Source organism: Salarias fasciatus, chromosome 11, assembly GCF_902148845.1.
Source record: "Salarias fasciatus chromosome 11, fSalaFa1.1, whole genome shotgun sequence".
Classification (NCBI taxonomy): Eukaryota; Metazoa; Chordata; class Actinopteri; order Blenniiformes; family Blenniidae; genus Salarias; species Salarias fasciatus.
In genome coordinates, this window is record NC_043755.1 from 5319687 (window position 1) to 5337494 (window position 17808).

General features: G+C 46.9%; 3 protein-coding genes across 4 annotated transcripts; all 3 read left to right on the forward strand.

Annotated features, from left to right (window-relative positions):
• Positions 1 to 161: 161 nt before the first annotated feature.
• LOC115396442 (meiotic recombination protein REC8 homolog) lies at positions 162 to 5658 on the forward strand. The gene is made up of 16 exons (XM_030102316.1): positions 162 to 314; positions 1467 to 1535; positions 1614 to 1756; positions 1843 to 1915; positions 1994 to 2114; positions 2248 to 2359; positions 3433 to 3500; positions 3576 to 3633; positions 3715 to 3749; positions 3875 to 4078; positions 4256 to 4448; positions 4599 to 4741; positions 4915 to 4951; positions 5113 to 5197; positions 5291 to 5427; positions 5523 to 5658. The coding sequence occupies exons 1-16, from the start codon at positions 259 to 261 to the stop codon at positions 5621 to 5623; spliced, it is 1635 nt and encodes a 544-aa protein (XP_029958176.1). The 5' UTR covers positions 162 to 258; the 3' UTR covers positions 5624 to 5658.
• On the forward strand, positions 4810 to 10775 carry clk2b (CDC-like kinase 2b). 2 transcript variants are annotated; one of them, XM_030103768.1, is made up of 12 exons: positions 4810 to 4820; positions 6349 to 6740; positions 7349 to 7439; positions 7521 to 7587; positions 7669 to 7785; positions 7932 to 8098; positions 8437 to 8531; positions 8989 to 9118; positions 9230 to 9312; positions 9391 to 9470; positions 9548 to 9638; positions 9709 to 10775. In XM_030103768.1, exons 2-12 carry the CDS (start codon positions 6675 to 6677, stop codon positions 9889 to 9891), a joined length of 1170 nt encoding a protein of 389 aa, XP_029959628.1. In that variant the 5' UTR covers positions 4810 to 4820; positions 6349 to 6674; the 3' UTR covers positions 9892 to 10775. The 2 variants fall into 2 exon arrangements, with proteins under 2 accessions (XP_029959628.1, XP_029959627.1); XM_030103767.1 differs by lacking the exon at positions 4810 to 4820 and having other exon boundaries at positions 6300 to 6740.
• A 4838-nt stretch (positions 10776 to 15613) lies between these two features.
• On the forward strand, positions 15614 to 17529 carry LOC115397463 (complexin-3-like). The gene is made up of 3 exons (XM_030103796.1): positions 15614 to 15862; positions 16555 to 16638; positions 17305 to 17529. Exons 1-3 carry the CDS (start codon positions 15614 to 15616, stop codon positions 17527 to 17529), a joined length of 558 nt encoding a protein of 185 aa, XP_029959656.1.
• The last annotated feature ends 279 nt before the right edge of the window (positions 17530 to 17808 follow it).

Below are 17808 nucleotides of genomic sequence, written 5' to 3' on the forward strand. Positions count from 1 at the left end.
CTTACAGTTAACAGTCGCTGTGTGTGCGGCTGTGTCAGTCAGTGTGTGTCTTACAGTTAACAGTCGCTGTGTGTGCGGCTGTGTCAGTCAGTGTGTGTCTTACAGTTAACAGTCGCTGTGTGTGCGGCTGTGTCAGTCAGTGTGTGTCTTACAGTTAACAGTCGCTGTGTGTGCGGCTGTGTGTCTTATATTGAGCAGAAGTTGGAATTTATCAGCTTTTCCCCGCAGATATTTTCGGTTTCTTGTCGATCTGCCGTCATGTTTTACTACCCCGCAGCTTTAACGCGCCACTCGGGATGTTTTTCTACCATCTGGTGAGTAAAAATCATTTTACTACACTATTTGTGAATTTTTTTTCTGGGAGTTTTCTTTGCTCGTGCAACTGACCAGCTTTATCATTTTTTTTTCTTCTTGTGTATGAAGCTTTTATGAACTCCAAATTTAAGATCTAACTACCAGAAATGCCCCAGGCTTTCCTTGACATTAGAAAAGAAGCTTTAAACAGTGATAAAACATGGCAAAAGGATGGATCAAGGATGTAGAAGACGTCCATTGGTGTTAAAATGAAAATTACGCTTTATTTCTGCATTTACCCAGACGCCCCCCCCCCCCCCCACCAAAAAAAACAAAAAAAAACTAATGTAGTGAAAAGAGAAATGATGGAGCACAGGTGCATCTTAAAGGTAAACAGAAGACAAAACAACAAAATCAAGGGTTTGAAGTTTGTAGAAAAAAAAAACTCCTTTGAAGAACAAAAAGTTAAAAAAAAAAAAAGACAAATCTGAATTTTATGTTCAATTATTTTTTTTAAATTCAGTTGAACATTAAAACGTCTCAAATAATGTATTTAATCCTCCTTGTGGGTCTATTTGATGAGTTGTGTGTTTGTTTTTGTCCCTTCCATATTAAATGAGCAGATACAGCCAAAGGAAGTGACACTGTGTCAGTTTCACCTGTGAAATATTTCATTTAATGGGTTTAAATAGAGATGACCACAAATGATGGACGGAGTAGAAATATTCACCTGATGCCACCAAATCACTGTTACCTTGACCTGTCAGTGGTTATAATGTTATGGCTGATCAGTGTGGAGGCCTGTGTGCACAGAGATAAAAAAAGCGCCGCCATCCTGAAGGAAATTGCCTCTGAATTGTCCTCCTGGCTGCTTTGTGCTTCTTTGGGGCTGAACACTAATGAGCCCCCCCGCTGTGATTCATGGGAAGATGAACCCCGGCTCCTCAGCTTCAGTCTGAAATGCTTCAACACTTTGCTGATTAACAAAAGCTTCAGAAAGCGTTTGATTTTCATCTTTTAATTACATATTCATTCAGCGTTATTTCATTTCGTATTCAGCGTCATAAAAATGTGTTTAATTTCAGTTTACACGGCTGTATTCCTTTATCCTTCGCTTACGCGTCATCTTGCCTCCACGATGCGTTTGCATCTTGACTCCTTTCTTTTTCCAGGCTTGTTGCTACAAAAGGCATCAAAGTTCCTCGAAGGGATTTCCTGAAAGTGGACGTGGGAAACACCTGGTGAGCGTCCGTCTGCCGTATTTCCTCGCTTGATCGGCCGCTGCTCCTTGTTGCTTTTTGACGCCTGCTGCCTTCCAGCGATGACATCCTGAACTACGTGCTGGAGCGCGTCCCTGCGCCCCGGCCGGGCCTGCCGCGGCCGCGCTTCTCCCTCTACCTGTCCTGCCAGCTCCAGTATGGCGTGGTGTTGGTGTTCCACCGGCAGTGCGAGATCCTCCTGGGTGAGAGAGAGAGAGAGAGAGCACCGTCTGACGGCCGGAGGCGGGCGCGAGTCTCGGTCCTCACCGGGAACCGGCTGTCATTTCAGAGGAGATTCAGTTCATCGTGGGCAAGCTGATGAAGACAAGGACCTCGCAGAGCATCGATATGGACGACAGCAGGTGAGGACGCCGGGCGCCCGGCGTTCCAGCACGCCGCTCGCCGACCCCCCCCCCGCTGAGCCCCCTGCTGTCCTCCAGACAGCCTGTGGTCCTGCCCAGCGCCCTGGACCTGCTGGAGGAGGCCGAGGGAGCGCCGGACCCTCTGTTTGGAGTCATGTGCCTGCAGGACGCCGCGCTGAGCCCCAGCGCGCTGATCCAGGTGAACATCAGGGAGTGACACCTGGCGTGTCTGAGAAAGATGAATTAAAACAACAAAATCAGCTTCTGTGAATGGACACCTGAATGCTGAACTGACAGAAAGAATGAATGAAGTTTGTTTTCCTGTTCCTCAGATGAGCTGGGAGTATCTGAGGGGTTTTTCTCCTGAACGTCCCGAAGTGAGGACGCCACCTGCTGCCGCCGCCGCCGCCGCCACAGCCGTCTCCGTCGCTGCTGCTGAGACTGGTGGGATGTCACGACAGGAAAATAATGATCTCCTCAGAGCCGTGGGTCACGGCAGCACTAAAAATGTGATCTACTCCAGAAAAAAACAAAAAAAACCCTGCAATACTAGAAATACTGTATGAGGAAAATTCCTTTAAAAATGTAATAAAAACTATAATATTCTGTTAAAATTCTAGTATTATATTAGAAATACCAAAAAGCAGAAACCTTTTTTTTAAAATGTAAATCCTGTTCAAACGTCAGTGTCTGTAACGACGCCCGTCACATTTGGTGCGAAAGCTTCAGGTTTTCTCGGCTTTTCTCTCTCAGACGAGCACAAAAAAGTCATGTTTCTATAAATAAAACATTGGCCGCTGTACTCGAGCGTGAAAAGACTTTAGATGGTTGATGAAGCTGAAAACGCGTCTTAAACTGAGGCCGCAACATTTCATGGAGCATCCAGTCATCACGGCTGGTCGTCGAGAGAAAACAGTCTGTCCCGAGGCTTGAAGGAAGATTCTTCGTTTTTTTTAAAGTTTAAAATGCAAAACCATTGACAACAGTCTCAGTTGACATAGAAAATATATTAAAATGAGACATTATTCGTGTCATTATTGATACTAATCGTTAAAAATCAATTCGTTTTTGTGTCTGCTTCGTACAGATGCTCCTCTGACAGCACAACAGCAATTCGCTGGCTTTTCTTTCATATTTTATGTGACACAACAAATGTTTGAAATACTGATAAGAAACCTAGAATTCCACAACATGTGCACAAGACCTGTGGAAGAGAGAAAAACACTGATTACAGCCCTGAAAATGTGTGTGGAGGAGCGCAGTGTGTTGGAGTGTGTGCAGCGAGACACACTGGAATGGCGGTGGAGAGCAGGAGGTGGCGGCGGGTCAGGGCAGAGCGGAGCCAGACCGCCTTCAGCAGCTTCCTCCTAATTGGCAGGAGCTGCCGCCGCTCGCCGAGGAATGGCGGCGCGGCCAGAGTTTTAATGGCAGAAGAAGAACTGTCACTTCTGCGTGGTCAGTCATATCGGCTGCTGAAATGAATTCTCATTAACGCCGCCCGTCGTGATTTTCCCCAGGCATCACCGCGTCCCAGGAGAGCATCACGATGCAGGAGGCGGAGCCCCTCGCCTTCCCTGCTCCGGAGGTGCCGGCGTCCAAACATTCACAAAGTTAAATCTGTGTTGCCACCACTAACCCGGGTCTTTCCTCTCACGGCCAGTTTGAGGGCGAGGATCTCGACTACCAGCCGGAGATGCTCGACTTCCTCCTGGAAGAAAGTGATCACTTTCCTCAAGGTCTGAAGAGTCACAGGCTTTAGTCTCCAAACGAAACAGGAACTGATTCCCTTCTCTGGACAGGTGGTCGGGGCGCGCGGGGGGAAGGAGAAAGAGAAGTAACGAGGGGGCAAGAGGCTGATCTTCAGAAAGACAGAACCAAGGACAGCACTATATCCACCACTGAGTAAATAATCAGAGAAACGTAAACAGCCCTTGTTTAGCTGTGAGGAGGTGACGATAGCGTGCTCCTGTCTGCGTCAGACTCCACCCCACCGTATCCACAGAGGAGGCTTCTCTGATTCCCCCGGAGGAGCTCGACGCACCTCCAGAGGAGTCCAGGCCGTCCGCCGGCTTGCCGACCTCCCCCGTTCCTCAGCCCGGCCGCCGCTCCCCTCCCCCGGCCGCGGCGCGCCGGAAGACGCGTCCCAGGAGCGTGAAGCTGGAGGTACGCGTGTGCAGAGTTTGTCCAGTGGAGGGGTTGATCTGAGGCACTGAGAACACAGATCTTCACCTGCTGGCCTGCTTTAAATGAAAACTCACGGTGTGTGTGTGTGTGTGTGTGTGTGCGCGCTTCAGTATTGTGTGTATTTTTGTTCTGTCTGGTTCCTTCTTCTCCGACCAGGATCTGTCGCCTCAGCGGGAAAAGACCAGGAAGAGGAGGAAGCAGCTGACCTTCTTTGACCCGGAGACGCAGCTCTCCGAGGAGGCGATGAGGCAGCAGATCAACAACCTGCTCACCGAGACCAGACGCCCCGCTTTTCCTTCCTCCGCCCTGATCCGGCCCGCTGTGCTCCTCAGCTCGCCCTGCTGCAGCTGTCAGTCACACACAGACGCCGCCGCAGGGCGTTTAGTCCGTGGAATTCTGCTGTTTCCCCACTCTTCTCATTGTCAGCTGGGTCTACAGAACGAGGCTTCAGTAACCTTTTCGAAAAATAAACTCAAGGCTTTTTTCTCCCCCGCTGCAGTCCTGCCTGAAGATATTGAGTTTCTATGGCAACAGGCTGCCACCATCACGCCCCTGTCAGACTCGGACCTGCAGGCCGGGGAGCGAGGGCCCGAGTCCACCGACTCAGAGAGGGAGCGGGAGCGAGAGAGGGAGGCGGAGGCGGCGGCAGGGGAGGGGGGGGAGGCCGAAAGAGAGCAGGAGAGGATCGGACTCGTCCCTGAAGAGGTGAGGACGTGTGCTTGTTTAATGGCGGGGTGGCGAGTGTGTGATGTGGCACAAGGTCAGTAACGTGTGTGTGTGTGTGTGTGTGTGTGTGTGTGTCTGTGTGTGTGTAGGCCCTGAGACAAGCTTCAGAGACATGGGATATCTCAGGTAAAATATCTGCATTATACTCTAAAGATGACAAAAAAATTAAACCAAAATAAATTTAAGACTTGTCCAACTGGGAAAGTCTCATTTTTACTTTGTTTAGAGTCAAAGAAAACCTGCAGACGATTCAAAGTGTGTGTGTGTGTGTGTGTGTGTGTGTCCAGCCCCGGGTACTCTGTCCCTGGAGGGTTCGGACCAGCCGGAGGGCTCTCAGGAACTCTCCCCGGTGCACTCAGCTGAGAGAGGGGGGTAGGTGATGGAGAGAGACCCGCGTGAGTGTGTGACTGCCTCTGTAATGGAATGAATGAATGGATCAGATTGTGTGTGTGTTTGCGTCTTCAGGCTGCTGCCGGACCTGCCGGACCTGCCGGAGCTGCCGGGGCACGAGGAGGAGGCCGAGGCCCCCCAGTCGTTTCACTCCTTCCTGCCGCCCGATGCGGACCGCAGGACCGTCAGCCGCGGTTTCCACAGCCTGCTGGGTAGGAAAGACGCTCTGTCCGTCCATCTGTCCGCTCCCTGCCTGTAAACACAATCTCTCCTGGCTAGAAATGTGTGCGGCGGTGTTTGTGTGCAGGGGCTCTATCGCGGAGGGAGGTGCGAGCCGCGCAGAGTGAGCCGTATGGTGACATCTGGATCTCACCGGGATCAAACTACGCCGCGGTGCACCTGTTCTAGTGCCGCGTCCCCAAACAGCCTCCTGCTCTCAGTTCCAACTCTGGTTTTTGGGCAGAAAAACTGCGTTCGAGCTGCATAACAGAACCCGTTTTTTTTTTTTTTTGTTGACTGGCATGAAATTATTGTCGTTTGTAAAGCGTTTTATCAAACGTTTCCTGTTGCTGAAATAACCAATGAGCTTTATCGACTCAATTCGACTTCAGGTTAATATTTAAGGAGTTTTTAATAGTTGCGGTTGTGACGTTTTGATGAATTCGCATCATTTTACCGAGCACAGAATGAAATCCTGTGAAGAGTTTTGCATTCTTTCTAAATAAAAGCATTTCACTCACTTTGCCTGTTATTTCTGTAAAGCAAACACGGGCCGCACTACAAACTGAGCGGCGTGCGGCGGCAGGAGGACAGGTGTGGCGAGGCCGCGCTGCAGGGGTTAAGGAGGTGCGAGGAGGAAGGAGGACGGTAATCGAGTTGAGTGAAAGAGGATCTGTGTCCCCCTCCTTCCCCTCCACCTCTCCCCCCCCCCCTGACCACATCTTGATTCTCCTCTAAACACTTTCTCAGGGGGTTGTGGCCAAAGTTTATTATTAGCATCTGTCTCAGCTCTCTCTCTCTCTCTCTCGTTCCCTGTCTCGTCCGGCTCCCGTCTCATTTCTGTGCGTCTCTGTCTGTGTTTGTCTGCTTGGGCTGTCTCGTTGGGTTTGTTTGATTTGCACTTCATTCTAAAGTTTTGTCTTTATTTGTTTGTTGGATGTTTTCCGTGTCAAGGTTGTCTCTCTCTCTCTCTCTCTCTCTCTCTCTCGCTCTCATTTTTGGTTTCTACTGACAACACTGCAGGCTCTTTCTTTCTTTTTTTTAAAGTGTCCTCTTGTTTTTTAAATGTTCTTTCTCCAGTGTTTGTCGTTCCATGCAGCGTTTGTCACTCCGCAGCCTCCTCCGAGTGCCGTGTTTGTGTTTGTGCGCCTCTCTGCTTCACCTCAGTGCAACATCACTTCATCCACTTCTCCTGCGCTCCAGCCCGACCTTCCCCTGAGCGGATCTGCGCTCCCGTGTGATGGGAAAGACAGAGCTGTGCTCGCTGTATAAGGGCTTTCTGGACTGCATTTGCCTCTGCTTGTCTGTGAGTATCTGGATTCACTGTGCATGTCTTTCCTGCACTCTTTTTTTTTTTTTTTCCATTTTTTGTTTCTCTGTTCAAAGTTTTACAACACACACACACACACACTTCGTGCAGACGGTGTTTATGCTGGTCAGTGCAGCTTTTTGTGTCTATTTTGTGACCCGTGTCTCCTCACTAACTCACACGCTGAGCTTCTGATATTAATTACAGTCTCAGTATGCAGATGAAAATAGAGCCCCGGCTCGTCCAAAGGGGCCACGAGTCATTCGGTTTGTCTTATTAACTTCTTTTAAAACAACTTGAGGTCAACAAGGTTAAGCTTTACTTGCACCGGTTGCGGCTGCAGGCCTGATTGCGTCGGCCTCAGACAGATGCACGCCCGTCTGGCGACCTTTGCCCTTTTGAGCAGCAAGGTCAAGTGTTGCTGTGTCTTCTGTTTTGCAAGTGAGAAGTGAAAGGTCACTGCAGAAGTACAGGAACAGCTTTTCAGTTTTCAAGCAGTGAAGATTGTTTATATTTTAGTGTTACTTAGCAGCTTGTTTCAGGCTTTAATTATGCTTTGAGAGTAAAAATTAATTAATAAATTAATTGTGTGATGGACTTTGCAGCGGAGCAGAGAAGAGACTCCAGGCCACCAGAAGAGGGACACTGAGAATGGTCACCTGATCTACAAAAACGGGGACGTCCTCCAAGATAGATGTAGGTGCCAGAGCGAGCTGGGAGAGCGAGCAGCCTCTGCGAAGCCTTCCTGCTCTCATTTGATCTCGATGTGTCTTCCAGATGAGATAGTCGACACCTTAGGTGAGGGGACGTTTGGAAAAGTGGTGCAGTGTTTGGACCACGGCAGGTAACCGTTTTCACCCGAACCCGAAGCCGACCAGCAGAACGAGCGGGGCGTTATTTTTAAGCGCACTATTTAAACACGCAGAGGAGGAGGTCAAATCGCTCTGAAGATCATTAAGAACCTGGAGAAATACAGAGAAGCAGCCAAGCTGGAGGTCAGCGTGCTGGAAAAGATCAGCGAGAAAGATCCGCACAGCCAACAGTGAGTCGCCCGGAGAGTTTGATCCGTGCTGAGCCGCTTGTTTCCGTCAGGATGTGAGGACTGACCAATGAAGGACTGCTGAAGGCAGTTCAGTAAAACAGTGACAAGAATGAGTTTCACTTCTTATTTCTCTGTCTCCATGTCAGCAACTGTGTGCAGATGCTGGACTGGTTTAACTACTACGGCCACGTGTGCATCTCCTTCCAGCTGCTCTCCGTCAGCACCTTCGACTTCTTGAAGTCCAACAACTTCCTGCCTTATCCGATAAAGCAGATACGACACATGGCCCAGCAGATCTGCCACGCCGTCAGCTGTGAGTCCAAAGTGCATCCCAGCAACCATGCAGAGTCATGGGGGTGTTTTTCTTCCTGTTGTAAGTCACAGAAGAGGCACTCTGTCAAATATCCTGAGTACAAACATCAAACACACTCGTCAAGGATTTCCTGCTGTCTAATAAACATGTCATCACACACTTCATCAGGGCCGCTGTTTTCCTCCAGAGTGTTTAATTGCCTCCATAAATCCATCAGGAGTCCTGAGGAGTTTGACCAGATGAGGGCGTCGCCTCCTGATGAATCTCAATTTACCTTCTCCCCCCTCGCCCCCCCCCCCCCCCCCCCCCCCCCCCCCCCCGCTCCGTCTCCTCTGCAGTTCTCCATGACAACAAGCTGACTCACACCGACCTGAAGCCCGAGAACATCCTCTTTGTCAACTCAGACTTCTCGCTCGTATACAACGCCGAGAAGGTCAGCGCCACCTGCACGCGCTGCCGCGCCGGGATGTTAACGAAGCAGGGACTGAGAGAGATTCCTTTGTTGCTGCCTGTTTGAATGCAAATGTGTCTCGGCAGAACAGTGAGCCGCCCACATGTGCTGTGTTTACAGGCACAGCTTCATCCAGGAGAACGTCGAGCTGTTTGTCGACCTTGACGGGACAATGTGTCTCATCTTAAGAAAACGTCCTTTTTTTAAATCTCAGGCTGTTGAATACAACCAAGATGATGCCAAAAGATTATTTGGCAGAGAAAGAAACATTTACTTGGAGCTGAATACATCAGTCTGAACTGTTGGCTTGTTTCGATGTTTCTTCTCTCATATTTCACTGCAGTAATTCTTCTATATTCCTAAGCCTATTGATTTCTCTATTGATTATATTGTCATTTTAAAGTTGTGTGACTTTTCAACATTTGTGTCTCTGGTGTAGAAGTGTAACGAGAGGAGGATAAAAGACACCACGGTGCGGCTTGTCGATTTCGGCAGCGCGACGTTCGACCATGAGCATCACTCCACCGTCATCTCGACGCGCCACTATCGAGCCCCGGAGGTCATCCTGGGTAAGAGGCGTTGATTTAGCGGTGCGACCTGGAGTGGTGCGCCTTACTGAGTTGACTGTGTGTGTGTGTGTGTGTGTGTGTGTGTGTGTGTGGTTCGTCCCTCCCCTGCAGAGCTGGGCTGGAGTCACCCGTGCGACGTGTGGAGCATCGGCTGCATCCTGTTCGAATACTACAGAGGCTTCACACTCTTCCAGGTCACATTTCCAGCACGCTGAAAAAGCCAGGTGACGTTGAAATCGCTGTCTTCACTCCTTCTCCTGTGCAACCTGCAGACCCATGACAGCACGGAGCATCTGGCCATGATGGAGAGGACCCAGGGACCATTTCCTCTGAGGATGATCCAGAGGAGCAGGTATCGGCCGCACACGCAAGTTTTCCAGCTCAAGCTGAGACTTTGATCTAACACGGCGTCCGATCGGAACTTCTCAGGAAGCAGAAGTATTTCCAGCGCGGCCGTCTGGAGTGGAACGAGCACTCCAAAGCTGGACACCACGTTAAATCCAAGTGCAAACCTTTAAGGGTGAGCCGAGACCAGCTACAACTGCAGCTATGGGTACATTTCAGATAACGCCTTTCTCTTGGCTTTCCAGAAGCATCTGTTGTCTCACGCCACAGAGCACCACCAGTTTTTTGATCTCTTGGAGAGGATGCTGGAGTACGAACCCTCAAAGCGAATCCCTCTCGGCTCGGCTCTGCAGCACCCCTTCTTCGTACCGATCTACTACCCAGGAAGGATTCGGATCTGGAGGAACAGCTGCGATATGAGCAGATGACCTCGAGTGAACACGCCCCGATCGGACCATAGCAGTGTTTTCACAAGCTTTAGCTTCATTACAAAAACACTCGTGTGTACTTCACACTGCAAGCTGGAGAACATTGATCAGCTTGTGAGAGAATCACAACGGCAGTGTTCAAGAGTTTTGACTGTATTTGAAAGATGCAGAAAGGAAAAGATGAGATGAATGAGACATAGGTAGGTTGTAAGAGTCCAGGACTGAGAGGAAGTCCTGACAGCAGCAGAGGAAGAAGAAACATTTTGTACCAAAATAACTGGATATGTGAAACAATAACAGTTAAAAATCACTTTAAGAAACTATGCACTTTTTAAAAAATGTATATCCAACAAATGACGCTGGAATGCAACTGCTGTTTGGCTAAATTAAGGCTCCAAACCACTTGAATGTGTTTTTATTTTTTTGATTGAACAGTCTATGAGGCAAGAGTGTTAAACACTGCACTACTGACAATGTTTATCTCTGTAAACTTGTTAAAAAATATTCATGTATTTTTATGCAAATGCTGAAAAACAAAAGAAAAAAAACCTTTTGATCTCACATTAGTCTTATTCGATAGAGCTAACAGTTAGCCAGACTTTTGCCTTTATTCAAAGCTTCTATGATACTTAGAATGTCCACTAGAGGTCAGTATGAAGCTCAGTGCAGCAGGTATACTTCACACCCAAATACATGCAGAAGGTGATGAAAACTATTCAGCTGACAGTAAATCATCTCGTTCTAATAGTTCAAGTTGCCTTCGCAATACTGCAAAATATAACAGGGAAAATCTTTTAGCGTTATGTAATGTAACAGAGATTTAGCTCAACACCAGACTTGCTATGTTTTACATGTTTGTCAGTGTTTTGTTTTTGTTTGTTTGGCGATGCCATGTCAGCTATATCAAGTCTTAAATGTTGTCTTGAAAGTCGACATGTTTGTACAGTTAAATATAAATTGAGATAAAATGTATAAACTGTGTCAAATAATAATAATAATAAAAAAAAGATCAACCATTTTTATAGTAGCTCTGTATTTTCTGCCAAAGCCAAACATATTTTTCGCTGCTGTTGGATAAAAGGTGGATAAAATTGAGCAGATTGTTATAAAAAATAAGAGAAGTCTGGTTTGCAAAGCAGTCAGTGTGGTTTTTAACAGATAGACGGCGTCCACAGAACAGAAGATGAGAGTCATAACTCACATCTAAAGACGACAGCAGACACGGATTAAACTCTGAAATTTTAAGGACTTTTATTTTGTAAACTGACATTGCAAACAGAAATTCAGCATCATCAAAATAAGTGTAGCATCCTGTCAGAGGATATTTTCAGTTATTTGCATCAATTATTGGTCTGTTTTTGTAAAATGCTTTGTATGGAAAGAAATCTTGTATTTTTTGACGAATTCATCTCTCCAGTCCTTCTGATTTGATTAAGGTCTCAAAGTTCATTAGCTGGTGGATGGTCCAGTCTGGTACATCTTACACACACACACACACACACACACACACACACACACACACACACACACACACACTCATGTAAATGCCATTGACTCGCAGACCTCCTCTGGCATCTTGATTGAGTGCAGCTCAGTGGAGAGCACGGTCACAAGGCCGAACGAGCTTGTCCTGCCAATTTTCCTCTTCAGCCTTGGCATAGCTGTGTGTGTGTGCGTGCAAGTGTGTGTATGTGTGTTTGTTTGTGTATATTGTGCTCATGAGGTATAACATCATTTTCCATTATCATCATCCAATATCACATAATCTTTCAATGTCATATTGTTCACCGTTACTTCGTATCTTATTGTATTGACTTGTGTCACTGTCAGGTGTCGTTGATGCACTCCGCAGTCTTTCTGAGGCTGATCATGGGAAGTCACTCCTCTGCATGTTTTATGTGTCCAGGTTCCAACACACCTGATTAAAATGAATGAGTCCTCATTAGGCTCTGCAGATGCCTGATAATGATCAGGTGTCTCACCGGGGAGGCATGAAACATGCAGGGTTCTGGCTCTCCTGGTCCACTTTCAGCAGAGACCAAACTATGCAGCAAAATGTTAACTTTTGTGACATTTCTTTTTAAATATACTTTCAACATCTTAAAAAATTAAAGGGGGGGATCTTGCTCTCAGAATGTCGTCTGTGCCTAAAGCTACAAGCCTGGGCGTCATTCTCAACAGATTGAAGTTGGTGTAAAGTTTGCGTGCTATCTCTGTGCATGCATGCAGTTTCATCCTCTGTCCGTGTGTGTGTGTGTGTGTGTGTGTGTGTGTGTGTGTGTGTGTGTGTGTGTGTGTGTGTGTGTGTGTGTGTGTGTGTGTGTGTGTGTGTGTTTCCTCTGTGATTGCATGTATGCATACTCAGGTGGGATCAGCCTGCTGCAGGCCTCTGTCACCCAAAGGTGACAGAGAAAATGGTTTGTTCAACTCTGTTGAAGGAAACACTTCATCACACAGTGACATTTACGTGGTTTTTAAACAATGCGACATATTGTCAAAACAGATTTCATTAAAATGTTCAAGATCTATTGTTCACCAAGCATAAAGGCAAATTCCTCGGTGGCCATAATAGTTTCATTTAGAGTTGTAATTTCACTTTTTTATGTATTTAGGTTGTGTTCCCAATAGGTTGTGCTTTTTATGTTCTTTACATCAAATTATTGTGTTTGTAGTACAGTGTTCATGTAAATTGGCTCATTCATGGCTATCATTATCAATTAAGGCAAAAAAAAAAAATCAGGTTTTATCTTTTACAGAAATATCAGATGTAAATGTTGAACAGAGTGCTAATTTATAGATTCATGAGTATGAGAGCGCACCTGTTGTTATTTATATTTATATGTGTATTCCTCACACAGGAGGCACGTGTGTGATCACATGTTCTTGTGTGTGATGGTGATTCACTTTAATGAGTTTGCGTTTTTCTTGGGAAATCCTTCTTGCAGGGCTGCGACCTCAACGCCATGTCTGACCGCTGCTGCCGGTCAGCAGGATTGACACTGTGTGTGTGTGTGTGTGTGCGTGTGTGTGTGTGTGTGGGTGTGAGTGATAGTCACGTGTTGGTCACTGATCCACTTGAGAATCCTTTAAGAAGCTCTCTCTGGTGGGCTCTAGTTCATACACACACACACACACACACACACACACACACACACACACAGAGTCAGGATGAAATAAAATGAACTTACATTTATTCCGATGAACAGCTGTTCTTTTTTAGTGCTCTTTTTATCAACACTGACCTCAGTCTGAATCGTCAAAGCCGTAATAGTGAAGCTCCTGTTCAGCGGCTCTCTACAGGGGTCGCCACCGCAGGTCATTGAAACTTGCACTGCAGACGTGATTAGTTTTTCATGCAGGATGGCCTTCCTGCCACAAAGCGGTATTTCAGCCGAGTCCCTCACAAATCAGGATTAAATACTTCAGTGTGTTCACATCAAGAGTAATGAGAAATTGCACAGTGACACAAAATGCGCATTGCTTTTCAAAACACATTTAGTTTGATTATGGCAATTCTTTTACAAAATAATTGTTTATATTTTTTCAACTTTGCAATAAATATCAGAAAAAGAGCCTGTTTTCAGTAATAGTAATGTGCATTTAACTCGTTTTCCAGATAATGGTTTGTTCCTCCCTCCGTTCGGCGTTAGCTGCCAGTAAACTGACTCCATATCTGTGAGCGCGCTCAGCAGGGCGTGGCCTCCCCTCTCTGATCCTGTTAAAGTATTAAAGCTTCCTCACCTGTCAGAAATCGAAATGACCGGAGGAGCAGAAGGGGAACAATGAAACGGGTTGGTGGAGATGTGAATGTGCGCTGTCATCGCCAACTAGGGCATGATAGTCGGCCGTAGAGCAGAAAAAACACCAAGGGGAGGCATTGAAAGACACTCAAACAGAATAATGTACTAAAAAAAGAAATGAGGAGAAGTGATTATTGTCAGAACAGAAATATACAAACAGTAACCTCATTACTTTAGCATGTGCTATTATAGATTCAGGCATAATTATCCTGGGTGACTAAGAAAGGCCCGAACAAATAATACACAATAAAATATTAGAATTCAGGTCCAGCTATAAATCCTGCTCTTTAATGAATAGATAAAAAAAGTCATTTTATCTGCTGTCACAGGGTTCCATGACGCCACATTGGTAATAACTACAACCTGACAGTGAAAAAAATCTTGGTTTTATGTTAATTCGGCTTCTTTCAAAGTGGAGTTTGCATGTTTTTCTTGTGCCTGAGTGAGTTTTCTTCAGATAATCACTTTTCCTCACAATTATATGGGAGGTTTGCTTTTGACGTGCGAACAAGCAGCAGATTGTGAGACTGAAGCTGATCATTAACCGTGTTTTAAACAGGGATGGAACATAAAAAGATTCTTAAAAATAAATAAATAACTCCACATCATAGACACGCAACAAAAAAAAAAATGCTCCAGGGTTAAGTTTTGAGTGTTGCAGGTTGCAATAACTTTCTGTGACCCCTTGAAAAGAGAGCAGCCAGAAGGTTGCTGAAAGAACGATTGTATATCTGCTTGTTGCCGTGACGACCGCGATCTGGACTGACCACGGCTCTGAGGCCGTTTCTTTAGAACTGACCCCGCTGTCCTCCCCTCTCCAGCTGCTAACACATATTTCTTGTCCCTCCGTGAGTCAGACAGTCTCGGGCCAGACTCGGCCCGCCCAGGCGGCTCTTTCCTTTCATTTCCTCTCTCCGCGCCGTCGCTCATCTCTTCATCTCTGAACATTCAGTGGACCTAATACTGATCCTGATATTAAAGAATATATGAAGTTAAATCAGCGCCTGCAGCAGTCGCCCTCACTTCCCCACTGAGATACTGAATACAGCTCAGAAAATGCGGTCAATGAATAACACGGACGAGTTTCTGAATGCAGAAACGAGTCGGACGTGGCGATGAGGTGTTTGCATGTGTGTGTGTGTGTGTCACTCGACAATGACATCAGCTCACGCCTCTAAGTCTTCATCAAAAACACGTGAGTCATCGGGTGCATTTCCTGCCAGCGCTAACGAGATTCCCCTCATTAAGTCCTTTAAGAGGTAATCTGTATGGACGGGTTCAGGGCGGCGAGGCTGTGGAGCGGGTCTGCAGGAGGGTGGGAGGGTGAAGCTGAGGCTCCAGACCTGAACAGGTGACAGTCAGTCGCTCCTGAGAGACCTGGAAGGACGGACGCGGCATTTTGAGGCAGCTCCTCAAGTTGATTTCCATCTTGCTTTCTCCAGACTGAAACCTTTGGGGATTGAGTGGTGGAGGCGGCGGAGGCCATCTGGACCTCTGCTTTATCAGGACTTTATTCCGTGAGCCTTCGGCCGACTGTGGCCACCTGCATGGGTAAGAGAGCTGAGGGCAGGGGGAGATCATCCTAAAAATAGCTGTTTTCACAGAGGATAAGTGCTCATACATCTATCACTCTCCGTCCTTGCGTAGTTTCCATGTTTGGTTTTTCGGTAACCTCACTTACCTCCTTTTCTCCATGAAGGCTTCGTGAGCGTGTAACCTCTGTAAGCAGGTGTCTGACTGCTGTCCTTGTCCTTGAAAGGTCTCAGGCTGAGTTATCGCCGTGAGACGAGACGGTTTGTGCAGTCCGAACAGTGCAACATGAGCGAAGGAGAAAACCCCTGCAAACCCAGCATCCGGCGTCTGTGGAGGAAGTAGGGCTGCCGTCGTTCCCCTGTGGTTCCCGAGAGCGGCGGCGCGCCGTCATGGAGTCCGTGGTGGGGGTGAAGAGGTCACTGAGGAGGCCCATCAGGAAGCTGACCAGCTGCGTGTCGGGGGTGAAGGAGCGGAAGCTGTGTGCCCATCGCAGACACAGGAGGGGCAGGGGCGGCGGCGGCGGCGGCGGCCGAGGGGGGTGCAGCAGGCCGGGCAGGGCTCCGCCTCTCTGCACGGCTCCCCCCAAAGACCCGGTCGCCATCCGCTCCTATCACGCCGACCTGGAGAAGGAGAGGCAAGTGGACTTCATGGGACATGTGGAAACTCAACACCACTAGACCAAAAATAGTCACTAATACAAAGTGATGCTGAAATTTAAATAAAATGTACTCAGAGTATTTACTCTTATGATAAAATCACTGTGAAAATCAACATCAAAACTACTTTCCAAGCACCCGAAATGTACTTTTAAAAAATGGAAAATGTTAGGCATGGCAATGGCATTTATCTTTGGAGGAGATAACCTGAAGTGACCCTGACAGCTGTTTTTATTTTAGTCCATTAACCTTCTGTTCATCAGGTAGTCTGAATGACATAAACACAGAGACCTGTGTTGGACACATTTAGTCAGCGGCTCATTATTCTACAGTACAATACAGACAAATAGAAAATACAGTAAAGCAGTGCTGAGCCTGTACTCAGTGTCATTATTCTGCTTCCTCTGTGCAGTTCTCGATTATCTGATAAAATAGAGGCACAGTGTGCTTTTTTTATTCTCGTCTATTGTTAACATGTGAAAATACACTTGAGGTGGTAATTTCATCGTTGAATCCAGTCTGAGATTGCACACCTTTGAAGTGCGTGATGTCTATAGAGTCTCTGCCAGCTCGAAATGAGCTATTTGACCTGCGCGGCGGCAGAGACGAGGCTTCCGGCTGAACTCTGCTCAGTCTCAGGTGTGTTTGTGTTTGTCTGCCGTGTTTACAGGAAGCTGCGGGAAGCGGCGAACGCTCAGAAGAACGCGGAGCGAGCAGCCATGAGGGCTCACTTCAGGAGAAAATATCAGCTGTCTGAGGTGTGTGTTCACAAAGAGAACAGCAAACTAGAAATGATTTATGTTTTCACTCCAGCTTGTTTCGGTCTTCAGGGCACAGACAGAAAACACTGTGAGGTTATGAACTTAATGTACAGCAGTGGATCCTCCAGTGCTTTAAGAGTTGAGAAAATAACCTTTTTTTGATGGCAATAAATTAATGATGTAAGAATAACTCTTAAGTCAAATAAATGCTGATGGACACTCATTAGGAAGTCCCAGACAGATTTCCTTTGTTCAAATGAATTTTGAGAGGAATCAGTTGCACAAAAATGTGCATATCGGTGTTTTGATCACCTGAATGAGTCTACTGATGAAATGATTCATCTAAAGTTTCATAGGCTTTGAGTCTGACGGATGTGGGACCTTTCGAACCCCTCATGAAAAAAACATGACTGCTTGAACGATGACTTGTCAGGAGTCGCAGGGATAGTCATGAATCTGAATCACAACCAACTTTCTTATTTCATTTCATTCACAAACTCACGATACCTCACCAAAATTCCTCTGGCATTATATGAAAAATGTAACTTTAAACAGCATTGCACCCACCACAGCCAAAAGCACAGATTCCATTATTTTTTCCAACAAAAAGTAGTATTTATTTGCCACATTGTAAAACTTTCTTTCTCCTCCATCACGATTAAGAACCTCAAGGACACAAGCCACCTGAGGTCCGTCGGAGGCAAGGTGCCGCTGCCCAGCGAGCTGTCGAAAATCATTCACCCTGAAACCAAATCCAGGGACGACGGCTTCAACCTGCTGAGCGCCTTTCAAGGCCTCAGCTTCGGCACGGCGCTGCTGGCGGGCAGGAAGCCCAGCAGGACGTCCACTCCGCCACCAACAAGTGGCGACGCTTGTAAAGTCATGTGATCGATACACAAATCACTGAGACGATTACGGCGCTGCGTGCTGATTGTGTTAGCGAGGCGAGCAGCAGGGGAGACGTTCAAGATTCCTCCGCCTCATTGGGGTTATACCTCAAACCACGTGACTCAAACTTTTGATCTCAAATTAATAGCATATATATTTGAGTAAATGTTGGATGCAGAGTGTTTTTCATGACCTCAGTGCACAAAGTAGTGAGATCTGCGCTTTATGTGCTCACTGACCGATATTATCATCACATTTACAACTGCTGTCACTTGAGGT

What these genes read in the sequence shown, in the direction of transcription:
- LOC115396442 (XM_030102316.1), top strand. Translation starts at nt 259, where the DNA reads ATGTTTTACTACCCCGCAGCTTTAACGCGCCACTCGGGATGTTTTTCT. An exon ending in GAGAGAGGGAGGCGGAGGCG is followed by an intron (nt 4,742 to 4,914) that starts GCGGCAGGGGAG and finishes GTGTGTGTGTAG; the next exon opens with GCCCTGAGACAAGCTTCAGA. An exon ending in CACTCAGCTGAGAGAGGGGG is followed by an intron (nt 5,198 to 5,290) that starts GTAGGTGATGGA and finishes TTGCGTCTTCAG; the next exon opens with GCTGCTGCCGGACCTGCCGG.
- clk2b (XM_030103768.1), top strand. Translation starts at nt 6,675, where the DNA reads ATGGGAAAGACAGAGCTGTGCTCGCTGTATAAGGGCTTTCTGGACTGC. An exon ending in TCGTATACAACGCCGAGAAG is followed by an intron (nt 8,532 to 8,988) that starts GTCAGCGCCACC and finishes TCTCTGGTGTAG; the next exon opens with AAGTGTAACGAGAGGAGGAT. An exon ending in CCAAGTGCAAACCTTTAAGG is followed by an intron (nt 9,639 to 9,708) that starts GTGAGCCGAGAC and finishes TTGGCTTTCCAG; the next exon opens with AAGCATCTGTTGTCTCACGC.
- LOC115397463 (XM_030103796.1), top strand. Translation starts at nt 15,614, where the DNA reads ATGGAGTCCGTGGTGGGGGTGAAGAGGTCACTGAGGAGGCCCATCAGG. An exon ending in ACCTGGAGAAGGAGAGGCAA is followed by an intron (nt 15,863 to 16,554) that starts GTGGACTTCATG and finishes GTTTACAGGAAG; the next exon opens with CTGCGGGAAGCGGCGAACGC. An exon ending in GAAAATATCAGCTGTCTGAG is followed by an intron (nt 16,639 to 17,304) that starts GTGTGTGTTCAC and finishes ATCACGATTAAG; the next exon opens with AACCTCAAGGACACAAGCCA.